This window comes from Papio anubis, chromosome 19, assembly GCF_008728515.1.
Source record: "Papio anubis isolate 15944 chromosome 19, Panubis1.0, whole genome shotgun sequence".
In the NCBI taxonomy this organism is placed as follows: domain Eukaryota; kingdom Metazoa; phylum Chordata; class Mammalia; order Primates; family Cercopithecidae; genus Papio; species Papio anubis.
Window position 1 is genome coordinate 62,036,853 of NC_044994.1, and position 18,649 is coordinate 62,055,501.

The 18,649-nt window shown below is 33.8% G+C and overlaps 1 protein-coding gene across 12 annotated transcripts in view; it reads right to left on the minus strand.

Moving 5' to 3' along the window:
* The window catches only part of RTTN (rotatin), a 195,732-nt gene that overhangs the window by 106,189 nt on the left and 70,894 nt on the right, over positions 1-18,649 (minus strand). For all 12 annotated transcript variants that reach the window (XR_004180103.1, XR_004180104.1, XM_031658898.1 and 9 more), the window contains 3 exons: positions 12,895-13,083; positions 12,049-12,288; positions 6,091-6,235 (listed from right to left, as the gene is read on the minus strand). Coding sequence is in view for 10 of the 12 variants with exons in the window: in XM_031658898.1 (XP_031514758.1) it covers positions 6,091-6,235; positions 12,049-12,288; positions 12,895-13,083 (574 nt within the window). In the remaining 2 variants the exon portion in view is untranslated. The remainder of the gene's footprint in view (positions 1-6,090; positions 6,236-12,048; positions 12,289-12,894; positions 13,084-18,649) is intronic.

The following is an 18,649-nucleotide window of genomic DNA, read 5'->3' on the forward strand; positions in this document are numbered from 1 at the left end:
TCCTTCACCTAAAGAACTCAATTCAAAATTAACTGCATTCTCTTTAGGGAAAAGAAATGAAAATATGTAAAGAAACCTCTAAATTTCTTATAGTATATAGAGATACATACAATTATTAGTAATATAACTGAGAGCTTTTGGAAACTATTTAGTAGAGACATTTTGCTCTCATTTTACAGTGTTTTAACATCTAAATAGTTTTTTTCCCAACTTTTTCTTTTATCTTAGGCAATATATGTCTTTGGATAAATTAAAATTGCGTAAGACATAATTGCAACTTTTATGTTTCATATATGAATAAAAGAATCGAGGCCGGGCGCGGTGGCTCAAGCCTGTAATCCCAGCACTTTGGGAGGCCGAGACGGGCGGATCACGAGGTCAGGAGATCGAGACCATCCTGGCTAACGTGGTGAAACCCCGTCTCTACTAAAAAAATACAAAAAACTAGCCGGGCGCGGTGGCCGGCGCCTGTAGTCCCAGCTACTCGGGAGGCTGAGGCAGGAGAATGGCGTAAACCCGGGAGGCGGAGCTTGCAGTGAGCCCAGATCGCGCCACTGCACTCCAGCCTGGGCGACTAAGCGAGACTCTGTCTCAAAAAAAAAAAAATAAATAAATAAATAAATAAATAAATAAATAAATAAATAAAAAGAAAAAAAAAAAAAAAAAAAGAATCGAGATACACATTTAGTAAACCATAAAAATAAATATATTTTCTACAGTGTTTTGAGCCCTAAAGATCCAAAAGCTGACTCACACTAACATGCCTTCTGACTCCCAAAACTACTGGCAAAATGAACAAACTGTTTATACCAAGATGCAAACTCCATCTTGTAAAACATATTTTCATTATCAGGAATTATTAATTTTGATATGCTGATAAAAATTAAGTAGCAGCTACCATTAATACATGAATATACTGATATGGTATGTGTACACCTAAAAATTAAGATTCTCCCAAAGAATCTCATCCTATTAATAACTTGTTTCCACTTGAAGATTCCTGAGGGTTTTTTCTCTTTTTACCTTTGATTTACATGTTAACACTGAAATTCAGTGAACCTCAGCAAGTAACAGTTCTAAAATATAGGGTGAATTACCATTTCTCAAGGACAACAGAGTAGAATAAGATGTCTCTAATGATGCCTACAGATGTCAAGTGCTTAATCATATCTGAAGTTTTTGTCTTTAGACATTAGTATTCAATCCTAATTTTAAACCAACTACTTGGGCCATTATTTTGTCACTGTTGACCTCTAAAAGGCAACAATTGCTATAATGATGGCTCATTTTCTTTACGCACACAGTTACCACTCCTCATATCCAATTTTACATCCATCAACAAGCTATGCCAAAAGTGTGTGCAAGACCCTCAATAAAGTCTGAATGCACATGAGCCTGTTATGGGAAAGTCAGCCAAGGAAAATATATATGCTATATAGTTCTGTTGAGCTTCACCAAAAGAAAAAAAAAACCAAGAGCCCCACATTTATGAATTTCCATCAAAAAAATGCATTCCAAAAAGAAAGGTATTCAAATTCAGCACTTCTAGGTTATTATAAACAAAATATCATATTAAAAACAGATTAGAGGTACAATAAACTCCTAAATTGCCTAAGAATTACAGTATGTTTGTAATAAATGACTGTCTTGATAAAACACATTGAAAAAATTTTCACAAGAGAAAGTTCCTATCTTCCCTCAGGAAGTTAGCTGATTTTTCTTTTCACTTCCTCTTAGCATTCTTCTGACTAATCAGGCGTTCATATCTGCCTAATTTTGTTTTTGCAACCACAGCTTTTGTATATCTTTTCACATATGTCCATACATTCAAAGCAATTTACTTGGAAATGTTATTTTACTGAACTTCTTAAATCATTTCTCACTTATTTCACTCACTTCAAAGGATAAACTTTAAAAGGTACTTGATTTTCTATTTCCAGGTTCCCTTTATCCTAAACATCGATAGTTATATAACACATATTAATTTATCTCGTAGCATAATATTTAGGGAGTAAACCCACCTGACAGCGGATACTTAAGTTCACTTTTGTGCATTCTTAAAAGTATTATTATTTATAACACTTGTGGTGATAATATATGAGATAAAGTAGAAGCTTTCCGAAGAAAGGTTTAATACCATACAAAGTCAAATAAGTAAACATAACTGGACCAAAAATCCTTTTCAAAAACTGCATTAAAATTATAGTACAATCATCTAGATTCTTGTAGGAATTTTAATTTCATAACTATGAATAAATTATAAAATATACATCAACACGACATACTACAAAATTAACAGTAATTTACATGTACGGTGTTACAAGTCTCAACAAATATAACAAGATTGAAATAATATCTAATATTGTTTCTGACCATAATGATAAAAAACTAGAAGTCAACAAAAGAAGGAATTCTGGAATATTCACATATACATAGAAATTAAGTAACATGCTTCTGAACAATCAATGGGTCAAAGAAAAAGCTAAAAGGGAAATTTTAAAACGTCATGAGACAAACAAAAATGGACACAAAACCAACCAAAACTTACGGGATGCAGCAAAAGCAGGTCTAAGAAGGACATATGTAACAATAAACATCTATGTCAAAAAGAAAGATATCAAGTAAACAACCTCAAGGAACTAGAAAAAGAAGAATAAATGAAGCTAAAACTTAGTAAAAAGTAAGAAAACAATGAAGATCAGGGCAGATACAAATGAAATAGAAACTGGAAAAACAATAGAAAAGATCAACAGAATCAAGAATTGAGATTTTGAAAAGATGAACAAAATTGACAAATCTTTAGCTAGACTAATAAAAAAAGAAGACAGACAAAATGAGAAGCGAAAGGGAAGACATTACAATCGATACCAGAGAAATACAAGTCATGAGAGACTGTTATTAACAATTTCATGTCAACAAATTGGACAACCAAATGGAAAAAATCCTAGACACATAGAGCTACCAAGATTGAATCATGAAGAAACAGAAAATCTGAACAGATCAATAACAGGGAGATTAAAGCAGGAATACAAAGTTTTTCACCAAAGAAAAGCCCAACACCTGATTGATGGCTTCACTGCTGAATTCCACCAAACATTTAAAGAAGAATTAATACTAATCTCTGTACTCTTCTAAAAACTCCAAACTCATTTTATGATGGCAGCATTACACTGATACCAAAGCCAGACAAGGGAACTACAGGAAAAGAAAATTACAGGCTAATATCCCTGATAAACACAGATATAAAAATCCTTTACCAAATACTGGCAAACTGAAACCAAGAGCACAATAAAAAGATCATTCACTATAATCAAGTGGAATTCATTCCAGGGATGCAAGGATGGTTCAACATACACAAATGTGTAAATGTGATTCAACAAATTAACAGAATTAAGAACAAAAACCACACGATTATACCAACAGATGCAGAAAAAGCATCTGACAAAATTCAACATCCTTTCATAATAAAAACTCTCAATAAGTAGAAAAGGAATCCCAACACAATAAAGGCCATATATGAAAAACCCACAGCTAACATCATACTCAATGGCGAAAAGTTTAAAGCTTTTTCTCTAAGATCAGGAACAAGATAAGGATGTCTACTCTCACCATGTCTATTCAATACAGTGGTAGAAATCCTAGCCAGAGCAATTAGTCTATAGAGAAATAAAAGGCATCCACACTAGAAAAAAGGCAAGTTAAGTTGTCCCTCTATGCTGATGATATAATCTTAAATCTAGAAAAACCTAGACTCCACCAAAAAACTTTGAACTTAAAAATGAATTCAATAAAGTTGCAGGATACAAAATCAACATATAAAAAATCAGTAGCATTTCTATACACTAACCACCCCCCCAAAAAAAAACCTCATTTAAAATAGCTACCAAAAAAAATTAAGATACTTAGGAATAAATTTAATCAAAACGTGAAAGATCTCTACACTAATGTCCAAGTTGCAGGTACCAGAATGAAATCATGCCCCAAGGAGAGGGGAGGGGAGGGGAGAGGAAAAGGGAAGGAAAAAACGAAGGAGAAAGGGAAGGGAGAAGGGAAGAGAGGAAAAGAAAGAGGACAGGAAAGAAGAAATGAAAGGAGACTAACAACCCAATTGTGGAGGAGAACCAGCAAGGACATCAAGATACAATTCACAAAAAGACCAAATATGAAAAAACCTCCATCTAATTCAAAACAAGTTATCTATTTATAAAACCACAAAACCTCAGTACACACACACCTCTACAATTTGACTCAGCAATTACAATTCTAGAAATTCACTCTATAAATATACTTGCATATATAAGTAACCTTGAACATAATACATGGTTTCCATTTTTGTTAAATCTTAACAAGTTACAAAATTAAGGTTTTGTGTGCTTCTTGTAATTAACTACATAGCGTATTACTGAGTGTTCAGAGTTCACTATGGGCAAGGCACTATAGTAAATGCTGAGTATGCAATAATGAACAAAACAGTCCCAATTTTCACCAGTCTACAATAAAGGAAAAGATAATTACTATGGTTTGAACGTTCCCTCCAAAATTCGTGTTGAAATTTAATCCGCAAAGTAATAGTATTGAGAGGTGGGGCCTTTGGAGGTGACTGGATCATGAAGGCCCTACTCTCATGAATAGACTAATCCATTCACGGAGCAGTGGATTAGTGGGTTATCATGGAAGGGGACCTGGTGGCTTTGCAGGAAGAGAAAAACCTGAGATAGCACATTAGCACGCTCAGCCCCCTCACCATATATTCCCTGCATCACCTCGGGACTCTTCAGAGAGTCCCCACTAGCAAGAAGGCTCTCACCAGATGTGTCCCCTTAAACCTGGACTTCCTAGACTCCATAACCATAAGAAATAAATTCTGTTTTTTACAAATTACCCAGTTTCTGGTATTACGTTAGAAACAACAGAAAATAGCCTAAGGCAATAATAAACATCTAAATAAGTTTTATATACACACAAACATTATATCAGCACGTCTAACAACACAGGAATTCATATTTTTACAGAAAATTATCTCTAAATTTTGCAAATGTATTAATATATAAAGAAACATATTTGCCTTATAAGATCCACTATCTCCTCTATCAGTTTAGGCCCTCTTTTCTAGCTTTTTTTTTTCTTATTTGTGTAAAGCTTTATCTTACCTAAGTTGAGTAAATTCATATGGTATTTGCAAATAAATACATAAACAGACAGATAGACCAACAATAGGGACCTGGCTTCTTGGGTTCTTCGCGGACTTCTTAGAATAAGAAATCTGAATAGCCAAAATTTTTAGAATAGCTATTTAGAAAAATTTTAGGGCTGGGTGCGGTGGCTCACGCTTGTAATCCCAGCACTTTGAGGCCGAGGTGGGTGGATCACCTGAAGGTCAGGAGTTCAAGACGAGCCCGGCCAACATGGTGAAACCCCGTCTCTACTAAAAATACAAAAATTAGCCAGGCATGGTGGCGGGCACCTGTAATCCCAGCTACTCAGGAGGCTGAGGCAGAAGAATGGCTTGAACCCAAAAGGCAGAGGTTGCAGTGAGCCGAGATTGCGCCATTGCATTCCAGCCTAGGTGACAGGGTGCGACTCCGTCTTAAAAAAAAAATTTAGAATTTTTAGAAGAGCTAAAAATCTAAGAGCAGTGGGGGCTAGAAGGGTAAATACTCCAGCAGCCGTTATTTAAAGCCTGAGCACACTTTACTCATTCTTCACAACTTCACCATCACTATACCCCTCCTGCCTTCAGTTGGTTTTGTTAGCCAACTCTCAACATGCCTATCTGGACATCCACCCTGTCCCCTGCCACCTGAACTGAAATTCCCACTTAAAAATACAGTTGCAGCAGAAAGGTCACAGGCAGAACAGGTTTGATTAAACACAAGACTGTAGGTCCCATTCACTGTACAGAATTTTAATAAACACATTCACAATCGTATCAGGAAAGGCATGTTGTTATGAGCCATTCGTTACATAAGGACGACTTTACCGAGCGCAGGCAATATAAAATTACCCTTTTCCATAATATAATGCTAATGATTTCTACAAATAAGTTACTTCCCAAACTTAAAATCCAAATTCCTTAATAACACCACTTACATGTCTAAGAAGTAATTCGAGAATCCAGTTTAGAAGTTCTAGTGAAGAATTTTTTCTTTGTTCTTTTATTAATTTATTTAAAAAATGTACAATATCTATTAGCAGTTTCTCATCTTCAATGCAAGCAGGAAGCACTTGTAAAAACCTATAATGAAAAGACAATAATCATGGTTTCTAGTGCTTTAAAATACACAATACCACTGTTCATCACAGATATGGGGACTTAACAGGTGCCGTGTGAGGACGCTATTTTATGAGACACTGTTCTAAATGCTTTGAAAAATGCAAAGTTGAAACAAACTGGGTATCTGCCTTCAAGAACATGAGTTTATAGTGGAAAAAACATGTGGACAAGTAAGTAAAATAACTAGAAGTGACAAATATCATAAGAGAAAAATAACAAATTCAGGAAAAGTACCAAAAAAATACTAAGGGGAAAAATACTAACTCTAACTGTCCAATGAAACTTGCTTTTTCATACTGGGAATGCCATGTTTCACTGATAAGGATTAGTACTTCAAACCTAATTCTGACCAACTTGAAAAAATAAGGTAATAAAGTGAGGGGGAAAAAAAGTCCTGCAAGGATGCTACCAGTTTGTAAGAGGCATGGAAAACACAGAAGGTAGACTTAGGATGTAAGTTTGGAGTAAAAGGATATGAGCCAATTTTCTTAGATTTCTTTAAAAAGAAAAAAAACTGGTTTTAGAGAGCTAAAAGATTAGTAGACAATAAAACGTTTATTTAAAAGGGACAAGTAGTTTGGAAAATCATTTTTTTAAAAAGCAATCAGGAAGATATATGAGATTCAATTTTATCTGTAATGTTTTATTTTTTATAAATCTAAAGCAATTGCATCAAAATGTTAATAAGAGTGACAATAATATGAATCTTAATATTCAGCATTTATTGAGCACCAACCTTGTGCCAGCCTATGCTCTAAGAGCAGGGTTTTTGTCAAACTTCATAACAACAGTGTGAAGTAAGTACCTCTATTTCAAAGACAAGAAGACTCAAGCAACAATATGGTTAAGTCATTTTTCCACAGTCATACGGCTAGCAAGTTTTAAAATATGAATACTAAACTAAGCAGTCCAACACCAGGGATATATAATGCTATATTTCTTAGTAATGTTGTGTTTGTCTCATTATTATTTTTCCTTACTTAAAATTCCCACATCCCCAAAATGACATTCAGCTGCGTAGGATGGCAAGTGTCAGATTATGAAAATTGAGATTAGAAAAATACTCTGAAAGGGTGGAATGAAATGATGATTCTAACAACCATACATCTTTGGGAGATTAATGATTTAACAATCATAAACATAAAGATTATAAGAAGTCTTCCATGATATCACCTCTGTAATCCCACTTTATATCTGCCCTCATATCCCTTAAATCTAAGTGTACTATCCTCTTTTCAATTCCCCTTGAAGACACAAGATACTCTTTCCTAACTCAGGGCCTTATGCCTGGCATTTAAAAAAAAAAATTAATTTTTATAATATTGGTTGAATATGGCATTTTAGTTTAGAGGAGAAATAATATATAAGTGGTTGTGAGTCAACTGATCATCCACTTATGGATTCAAAGTATCAAATTTCTGTCACATAACATGCTCCAAACTATATTCCATTTATTGTTTTATTTTTAACTGACAAGTAATAATTGTATATATCTTTAGGGTACAATGTGGTATTCTGACACATATACATTGTGGAATGATCCACTCAGGCTAATTAACATACCCATCACCTCAAATATTGATTTCTCTGTGGTGAGAACATTTCACATCCATTAATTTAGTTATTTTGAAACATGTATTATTATTAACTATAGTCACTATGCTATAATAGATCACCAGAACTTACTCCTCTTGTCTAAACTGGAATTCTGTAACCTTTCAGCAACATCTCCCTTTTCTCTACCCACATACCCCTGCCACTTGCCTCTGGTAACAATTCCACTCTCTACTTCTTTAAATTGGACTTTTTTAGATTCCATATATGAGAGGGACCATGTGGTATTTGTTTCTCTGTGTGCCTGGCATCTTTTCGGCTTCCAATCCCATAGGTTTTTAACATCCTTCTACCTGTTATGTCTTGGCTTAAGCTTCATTCTCTGAACCACTTTCTCTCTACTGAAAAGGGATAAGATGTTCCTCTAATACAGTTTCATAATAGTCTGCTTGGAAGCATTTCTACTTTTTATTATACTTTTTAGCTATCTTAATGGCAAGTTTCATGAGAGCAGGACCCTATCAATTTTGCTCACGGCTACATTTCCTACAAGAGTGACACCTAGTAGGTGATCAATAAATGTCTGTTGAGTACTGGAAAAGCAGTAGGAAAAGAAAGGCAGTAGTCCCTTTCTTCCTATTCACCCCACACCACAGCACCACACCCATATAAGGCACCATGTCCAGATCTTAGGGAGAGTCCTAAGAAACACAATACCCTTGTAAAATAGCATGAACAAATGAGAAGTCTGGACACTGTGGCTTTTAAAGTCTATCTTAAAAAAAAAAAAAAAAACAATCATTTAAAGCAGGGCGGGGGGAATAGAGAAGAAATTATAGTTATGTTTAAATGAAGAGTTGTCACATGTGAACAGTATTGAATTCTGTGAGTCTGAAGGACAGAATAGGTAGAAATGACCAGGTACAGTTCAAAAGAACAAAAAACTTACTAATAATCACAGCTCAAAAACAGAATGAATATCCTTCAAAGGAGGTGTTCATGCTGAGGCTGCATGGCCAACTGTATACTATGACTTATGCCATATGTGAGGGACATAAAAAGGAATGTAATAAACCCAAGGCACATGAGAAGACAAATATTTAAACAACTGTAGAAGTAATGCAGGAAAGCCACGTGACAATCATGGTAACTACAATTCCACATACATTACAGAGGAAGAAGAGCTTGGAGCTCAAGGAGGAGTAGATATTCACAAGGCAGCCAGGGAGTTAACTATGTAAAAGCAAGGAGGTATAAAACAGAAGTGTATGCCCTAAAATATCAAGCAGTTTCATAAAACCCCAAAATTTGTACTTCATAGAAACACAGTATATGTTAGAGACAGAGGTGGAAAATGCAGCTGAAAAGGTAAGCAAGAGCCAGATCAAAAAGAACTTTCTACAGCATGCTAAGGGGTTGGAATTCTATCAATATCCAGCACACCATGGAAGAGAACCCACAGGTGACATGTATTTCAGAAGGATCATTGAGGAAGCAACATAAATGAGTGGCATAAGGTTAGAAGCAGAAAAATCAATTCGCTAGTCAGTCTACAGTCTGGTGAAAAATGGAGAAAAACAGTAGCAACAGGACTTTCAGTAGGAAAGGAGTAGAGAGGCATTAAACACGCAAACTCAACAGAAACTAGTTGAAAGAAGAATCTAGATACCTCTAACAACTTGTAATCCTACTGAACCATGACTATCATCTGTTTTCTTAAAATAAGTTTCCAAAATGGTATTAGATTATAATAGTATGCTTGTGTGTTAACATACACATATAAACATACACATAAATTAATGTGGGACTGTTAAAATAATCAGCTTGGAAAGTTATGTTTAGAAGCCATAGTACCATAAGTAAAAAGATTTTAGAAACCATTTTTTGTTGTCAAACCAAAATATACTTTTGTTAATAGTGATAAATAGTCATCGTTTAGGGTGGTGTTCATTTCGGTATATATGTAAAAATCATTTTTACCCTTCTCTGGATAGTTGAGTTTTTGCTAATATCATTTTTTGGTAAAAAATTAAGTATGACTTCAAAATATAATAAGACTTCCTTACATCTGTTGTTTAAATGACCTGAGAGTACAATTTCAAAATATCTAAGCAAAGCCAGAATTATTCTAACATATACACTCACGCCTAAAAGGACCCCTTTTGGGGAACATTCATTTGGATATAGCACATATTTGAAAAATTAGCCTCAAAGTATATTTACTGACATGGAAAATGTCTAAAAAGTAACATTATTTTTAAAATACAATTAAAAACCATTCACACAGGTATGAACATGCTTCTCTATATTTTGTTTTGTCTAGAATGATACAATTTGAAATAACTGTATTTAAAAAAATATTAAACTAAGCTTATAAAAATGTTCTCAACATCTCAATACTTTATACAGCCATAATTTATGGGAATTTTCTATCTCCAAGCACCATTTAAGTTGTTGGTTCATCTTAGATAATTAGTCAAAAAGGTGATGTTCCTTTGTATCATTAAACTCAGTGAAAGCAAAACTAAAGTTTCCCAAAGCCTCATTAGTACATATATTTCTGGAAGTAAAGTTTTTAAAAAGTTTTCATGAAAAAAGGTAGATTCTGTGATATATATTTTTTCTACATTCTTTAGTGAAACATAATACAGCAGAAAAACATGAATATTTATAAATTAGGCAGTAGTGTCTGTGTTGCCGTGATCAAGCACAGACCTGAAAACCAAATATGAGATGAATATTATATATATAAAAAAAACATATACACAGTCTATGCTCTCCACTTAACACTAGTCCTGAGGAAACTAACAATAAAAATGTGATGCTCACATATAGTCATTGCTACTGGGCAATCTGAAACACTCTAAAGGCTTCCTTGACCCACAGTTTGAGAGTCTTTCCTGTAATGCGGTATTGCATACTATTTCTATGGTTTTAATTCACAAGAGAAAGAAAACTTAGTGCAATGAATACAATCAGCTTTTATGTTAAAATTTCTTTTGACAAATAGGGACATATTACATTTATTTAAAGTGAAGGATTTAGGCATTCTTCAACTGGCAAGACTGTTTAAATGCCGGAGTGTGCTGATAAATATGTAACTGTCTAACAGAAGTAGAGTGCTGACTTATTGTGTTTGTCAATTTCCATGGTGTAAATAACCCACTCCAGACAATTTGGAGCCACCCATGTAACATGAAGTTGTGAAGAGATGCACACTGGCATTCCACTGTAGTTATTTCCATAAAATACATACCCCTGTAGTGTACATGTATGCATAACCTAAGAACAAAGATAACAGTAAAATGTTGCCACATAATAGAAAGTGATGTTTGCATATTCATTACCTTTATTTTTCATATAACTTATTTAATTGTAAGTTTATATGATTGTTAAGAATGGCTGTGTTTAACAATCAACTTACAAAAATCCTGAAAATTCAACCATCAGCTCTCTCACAAGGCTGTATTAGTGGGCACCAGCACACCACTGGAAAGCCTAATCAGATAAACTAATCTTTAAAGCTAAACTAATAAAGGAATTCATATTTTGGGAACTCATTTAACCTAGCAGCTTAAAAACTGCACATTTTATGTTAAATAATAAAGTTATACATTTTATACTAAAGTCACATGAAGAATAAAATGAAAACCTGCTTGCAGCAGTTGCTTATCAGTCTTGTTGCAAATGCAACCATCTGCTACAAGTTAAGCATGTTAAACTGACAAGCTAGAGCCTTCCCAATTAACTGCTATAAAGGACCTCCACATGGCAATCAACTTCATGAAATTGAGAGTAAAAAGAAAAATGATATAATTTACTTAAGAACAAAATAAAGGCAAAACAAAACAAAACAGCCTGTGGCAGGTGTACCACACCTATTAATCAATTCACTGATGTCTCAACTCATTTATAACATGGATAGAAATAAACATTCAATTTGTTTCATCCATGTCTTATCCTAATTATTTACTTTTGTGAGGTAAAATTTTCTAACGATAATAAATTGTTATAAGTTTATTAATAATCCCTTCAACAATGCAATACCTAAATTAAAATTTTCTCTTTGGCTATTCTTACAGATGATACAAATCCTGGAGTTTTTCTTTCTATGATAGCAGCAGTAAGGGCATAGACTCTTATCTTCAAAGGTTAGGAGATGAACACAAATGCAATACAATCCAGGTCTTTGAAACTGGCAGCCTTGACCTTACACTGACCTGTTCAGTGCTGTGTGCCAAGCCAAGGACTTCAAGGTAACCCCACAGGGACCAGGGCCACCCTTTAAAGACAATCTGTCATTCAGAAGATAAAAACTCATCCTAGTGACAGCAGCCCTAACTTCCCTGTGGGTTGCAGCCTGAACAATGGAATGGAGGCAGTCCTGCAGCCCACTAGCCATGTGTGTCATCTTCAGAGTGAGGACGTCCTCTGTGGATAACTTCAATGCATCTAAAAATCTAGACAAAAAGAAAAAAAAGAAGGAGGAACATAAAGCTATTTAAATGAAATCTCACATTTATTTCTATTATAAACTCTCCCAAAAGTTGTTTTATCTTCATTTTCTTTTAACAAAAGATTGACTTACAGCCAAAAGAAAAACTGACACATATCTGCCAATATTAGGATTTTACATTGGCACCCCAAATGTTTATAATGACTTTTCTTCCTCATAAAAATTTTTATTCACATAAGACAGACATATTAGAATATTAAGATACTCAAAAGTAATCAACATCACACTAATGATAACGCTCATGCATATACTTACTGAGATTTTATTCTAGTTAAAATTTCCTAGTGATTCATATCTATGAACAAATCAGACAATAACCTCTATAACAGTACAGAGTAAAATGCTTTTTCACTTAAAATTTTCTTGTATAATAGATGAAAAGTAATAAACACATGTAATCTTTAAAAGAAAGTGAAAATTATAACTGCTAAAAAGCAGAATCAGATGATATCAAGGGAAAAAGCTACCAGACTTAAGGAAAAAGTAAAACCTAACTAATTAATTACAATTAATTAATTGCAAATGCTTTTTCAACAAAGGAAGAGCTTACTCTTGCGTTTTACTTTCAGAGTTCATTTGCTTCAACAGATTATCACTCCCATGATACCATGACAGGTTCCAAGCTATTCTCAGCATATCTGACACCGGCTTCAAGTCCAAACAATCAGCAGATAAGGGCAAAACTATGGAGTAAGGACTCACAGCATGGTGTCTGATTACACGAACAGGTAGATGATACCTAAAGAAAATGTGTACAAATAATTACAAACTTTCAAATTCTTAAATGCTACTCAAAAACAGAGTCACAAATGAGGGCTAGTTCAATGCCTCCCAACCCACAATAATGCAAAGGTTTCTCTTAGTCCCTATTTTAAACAGTTATCATAATTTATACAGTATTTCAATTATTCTTTTCATCTCCTCTAAACTCCCCAGAATACTTAAATCCTTTCTTGAGGACTTACCACATTCTATGCTATATTAGAGTTGTTGCGGAGATAACTAACATGCGTTGAAGTCAGGGCCCAATAATATAGTGAACCAAACATAAAAGGTGTTCAGCTAAAACACTGATATTTACTTTATGCCAAACACTGCTTATTTTGTATCATTCATTCACAATTAGATGGTATGGCACTATGATACCTATTTTACAAATGATCAAAATGAGGCTTAAAGCTGATACGTGAATTGCCTATGATCACAGAGGTCACTAAGTGACTGAATTCCAACTTATTATTTTCACTTGAGAACATGGTTTCATCATCAATAAATTCAACAAGAACCAAGAAATATGTTTAGAAATAAAAACAGATTCAACAGCAATATCTCTTAAACCAAAGTTAATTTTGTTCTATCATAAAGACACATGCATGTATATTTTGTCTCAAGTTTTTCCTTTAACATGGTGAAATAATCTAACATGCATGTAAATTTGCATCCTAGAAGGAACAAAAAGAAATATTAAAAAATCCTAAAATGTATATGGAACAAAACATGATCCTAAACAGCCAAAACAATCCTGAGCAAAAAGAACAAAGATGGAGGCATCACACTGCCTAACTTTGAATTATGCTACAAAGCTATAGTAACCAAAGCAGCATGATACTAGCATAAAAACAGACATACAGACCAACAAAACAGAATAAAGAATGCAGAAATAAATCCACACATTTTGTCAACTTTCAACAAAAGCACGAAGAACATACTTTGGGGAAAGAACAGTCTCTTCAATGAATGGTACTCAGAAAACTGGATATCCATGTGCAGAAAAATGAAACTAGATCTCTCTCACCACATACAAAAATCAAATCAAAATGAATTAAAGACATATATGTAAGACCTGAAACTATGAAACTACTAGAAGAAAACATCAGAGAAATGCTTCAGGACATTGGCCTGGGCAAAGATTTATTAAGTAAGACCTCAAAAACACAGACAAGCAAAGCAAAAATAAATAAATGGGATCATATCAAGCTAAAAAGATTCTGTGTAGCAAAGGAAACAGTCAACAAAGTGAAGAGGCCACCTACAGAGTGAGAGAAAACACCTGTAAGCTATTCAACTGGTGAGAGATTAACCACCAAAATATATAAGGAACTCAAACAACTTAACAGCAAAATAATAATAATAATCCAATTAAAAGCTGGGCAAACAATCTGAATAGAAACTTCTTAAAAGAAGACATATAAATGACCAACAGGTATATGAGAAAATTCTCATATAATCAGAGGAATGCAAATCAATCAATCATCAGAGAAATGCAAATCAAAACCACAATGAGATATCTCACCTCAGTTAAAGAGGCTTTTATCAAAAAGACAAAAAAACAACAGATGCTGGCAAGAATGTGGAGGAAGGAGAATGCTCATACACCGTTAGTGGGAATGTAAATTAGTACAGCTATTATTGGAAACATTATGGAGTTCCTCAAAAAACTAAAAACAGAACCTACATATGATCCAGCAATCCCACTGCTGGGTATATATCCAAAAGAAAGGAAATCAGTATGTCAAAGAGATATTTGCACTCCCATGTTTATTGCAGCACTATTCACAATAACCAAGATATGGAATCTACCTAAGTGTTCATCAATAGATGAATGGATTTAAAAATGTGGTATAAATACACAATGGCGCATCATTCAGACATAAAAAAGAATGAAATCCTGTCACTTGCAACAGCATGGATGGAACTGGAAGTCATTATGTTAACTGAAATAATCCAGGCACAGAAAAACAAACATCACATGTTCTCCTTTATATGTGGGAGCTAAAAAAAAAAAAAAATTTTTTTTTTAAATGAGCTCATGGAGCTAAAGAGTAGAATGATGATTACCACAGGCTGTAAAGGATGGTGGGAAAGGGGGGAATTAAGAAGGGATGGCTAATGGGTACATAAAAATTTAGATACAAGGAATAAGATCTAGTGTTCCATAGCACCATAGAGTAACAATAGTCAACAGCAATTTGTTGTATATTTCAAAATAACTAGAAGAGCAGATCTAAAATGTTCCTAACACAGAGAATCAATAAATATTAGAGGTGATGGACATCCTAATTACTCTGATTTGATCATTATACACTGTATGTTTATATCAAAATATCACACGTACTCCATAAATATGTACTATTATGTACCCATAAAAATAAAATAAACTCTCCCTAATAAATAAGCAAGCAAGCAAAGTGCTGTGGGATACAGCTAAAGGAACTCCTAAGGGAATGGGGAACACAGTTCCTTCAAAGAAGCAACAATAAAACTGACAGTAATGTTCCTACAAAAAATGGACTCTAACTGCCAACCTAGAATTCTATACCAAGTGATAACATTTTTTAAAACAGAATTTTTAGATTAAAAAAAAACTGACAGAAATCATTGCTAATGTAAGTGTACTACATTAAATAATAAAAATCTCTTCAAAAAAAAATTCTCAGATGGAGGCAGAAAAACCAAAAAAGCAATAAAAAGTAAAAGAAACGACCAAGGTATACAAACCTAAATGAGTATTTACTGCATAAAATAATTATAATAACATCTTATAGAATTTAAATACCTGACAATAAAAGAAAAAAAAAAGAAGTGCAATTAAATGGAGTTAATGTGTTCTAAGGTCCTTCCATTGTCTGGGATGTGGTAAAAATACTAATTCACAGTCAAGAAAGTAAATTATAATCTCTATATTATAAAATAATCCTCTGTATAAAATATATAGAAATAACATACATAGAAGAATACTTAGCTGGGCACAGTGACTCATGCCTGTAATCCCAACACTTTTGGGAGGCTGAGGTGGGAGAATTGTTTGAAGCTAGGAGTTCAAGACTAGCCTGGGCAACAGAGCAAGATCCCAATTGCTACAAATAAATAAATAAATAGAATACTTAATGTATGTATAACTACAAGTTAACAGCTGAAAAGCATGGATTAATTTTAAAAATTAATCAAGATAAGCTAGAGAGGAAAAAGAAAGAAAAAAAAATGACACTGGACAAATAGAAAACAGCAAGCTAATAATCTGTATCCAAAAATATAAGTAATTCTAGTAAATGTAAAATTCATTAAAATATTCCATTAAAACTGTAAATACTGTAAGATTGGACCCAAAAAACTCAACTATATACTTCTTACAAAAAAAAAAGTACATTTAAGGACACAAAACAGTTAAAACTACAAGGATGGAAAAATACATATCATGCTAACCACTAACCAAATAAAAGCTGGTGAAGCTACAGTAATAACGGATCAAGTGAATTCTATACGCTGAAGCACTGCTAGAGATAAAGAAATAATTTCATAATGATAGAGACAACCCACCAGCATGTTTACAAACTAAATTACATGGCCTCAAAACACGCTGTCAGCCAGAACTGACAATATCATAGTGGAGATTTTAACATGCCCCTCTGCTACCTGAAAGAACTTCACACACATACAATAAAGTAGACACAGGGAAGATGTGACCACTATCAATAAACCTGATATATTTTGATACTTACAGAACAGTATATCCAACAACTACTACATATACATTATTATTTTCAACTACACATGGAACATTTTAAAAAGCTGACCATATGCTGGGCCATGAAGTAAAATTCAACAAACTCTAAAGAATAAGAATCATAGAAAATATTTTCTAATGTCAATATTAAGCTAAATATTAGTAATAAAATAACTAGAACACCTAATAAACTAAATCTTCACTAGTTACCCCCAATAACTCTAAACAACCCTTGGATCAAAGAAAAAAAATCACAAAACACTTAGAAAATATTTTGAACTAAATAATAAAATATGGCATATCAAATTCGTGGAATATACCAAAAGCCATACTTAGAAACACTGATAGCTTTAAATGAAAGGGCGGCTAATCAATGGCCAATCTTCCAGTAAGTTAGAAAATGAACAGTAAATTAAGTCTGAAGAACATCGAAGGAAGAAAATAATAAAAAGCAAAGAATAATACATCAGGACCACTTTGAGATACCACTATACATCCATCAGATGGGCAACACTTTTTTAAATGACAACATTACTGTCAGTAAAGGAAAAATAAAACCCTTTCTCCTCTTTATGGACAAACGTGATCTTGAGCTAACTCTCTCCCTTTACCCAGTAAAATCAGATAGATATGGAATGTCAAGAATTTACTAAGCTGCTTTGCTTATGATGAAAATGACTCCCCACATCTGGACTGAGACATCTAGGAATAAACTACAAACGCATGATGGGACGGCACAGCTCTGAGCAATCTTGAGTGCTGTGGCTCTTACAAGCAACCTGGAAACTATGCCTACAGCACGCTCACTAGAGAATGTATTTTCTATTTGGGACATGAGGCTTCTAAGCCAAGACAGCTCCCAGCACCCACAAATGTGATCTCATTCTAAGCACGACTACTGCAGTCATGTGAGTTTTATTATTTAGCCAAATCTACACACAATTAAGACTGGTAATGCAAATACCAAAGGCTGGTGAGGATGTGGGGCACCTAGTACTTTTCCACTGCTGGTGGGAATGTAAATCAGCACAACCGCTTTGTAATACTGTTTGATAGCATCTACTAAAGCTAAACATAAATATCCTATATTCCAACAATGACACATGTTCAAGAATGTTCTTAGCAGTCATTTATTCATAATAGTCCAAAACAGAAAACAAATCAAACGTCTACAAATAGAATGGTAAATAAAAGTGTTGTATATTCTTAGACAGAATACCACATAGCAGTGAAAATGAACCAACTATTGCTTCATGCAACAATATGGACAAATCTCTCCAAGTTGAGCAAAAAGCCAACATAATAATGCACTCTATTTATAAAGTTCAAAAACCAGCAAAAATAATGTATGGCAATAGAAATTAAAATAGGATTACATTTTGGGGTGGTAGAAGGTAATGAGAGAGCACAAAAAGGGGTTCTGTTCTGTTAGTAATATTCTATGTCAGATTTCTGTGTGACATAAATAAGTACGTTTACTCGGAAAAATTCAAGGGCTGTACCCTTATGACTTGTATGCTTTATGTACGACATATGTCAATAAAAACAATTTACTTTTTTAAAAAGCCTAAGGAGACATGAAAACCAAGCACAATATAGGACCTTAACTTGTTATTGCATTATGAAAAAATATATACAAAAGATACTTGGAGATAACTGGAGAAACCACATCATGTTATAGAATTATTTGTAATCTTGTTAGATGTGATCATATTGTAGCAGTTATATAGAATAATGTCCTTAACCTAAGGATGTGCATGCTGGAATATATAGGAAGGGAGTGAATTTATGTCTGAAACTT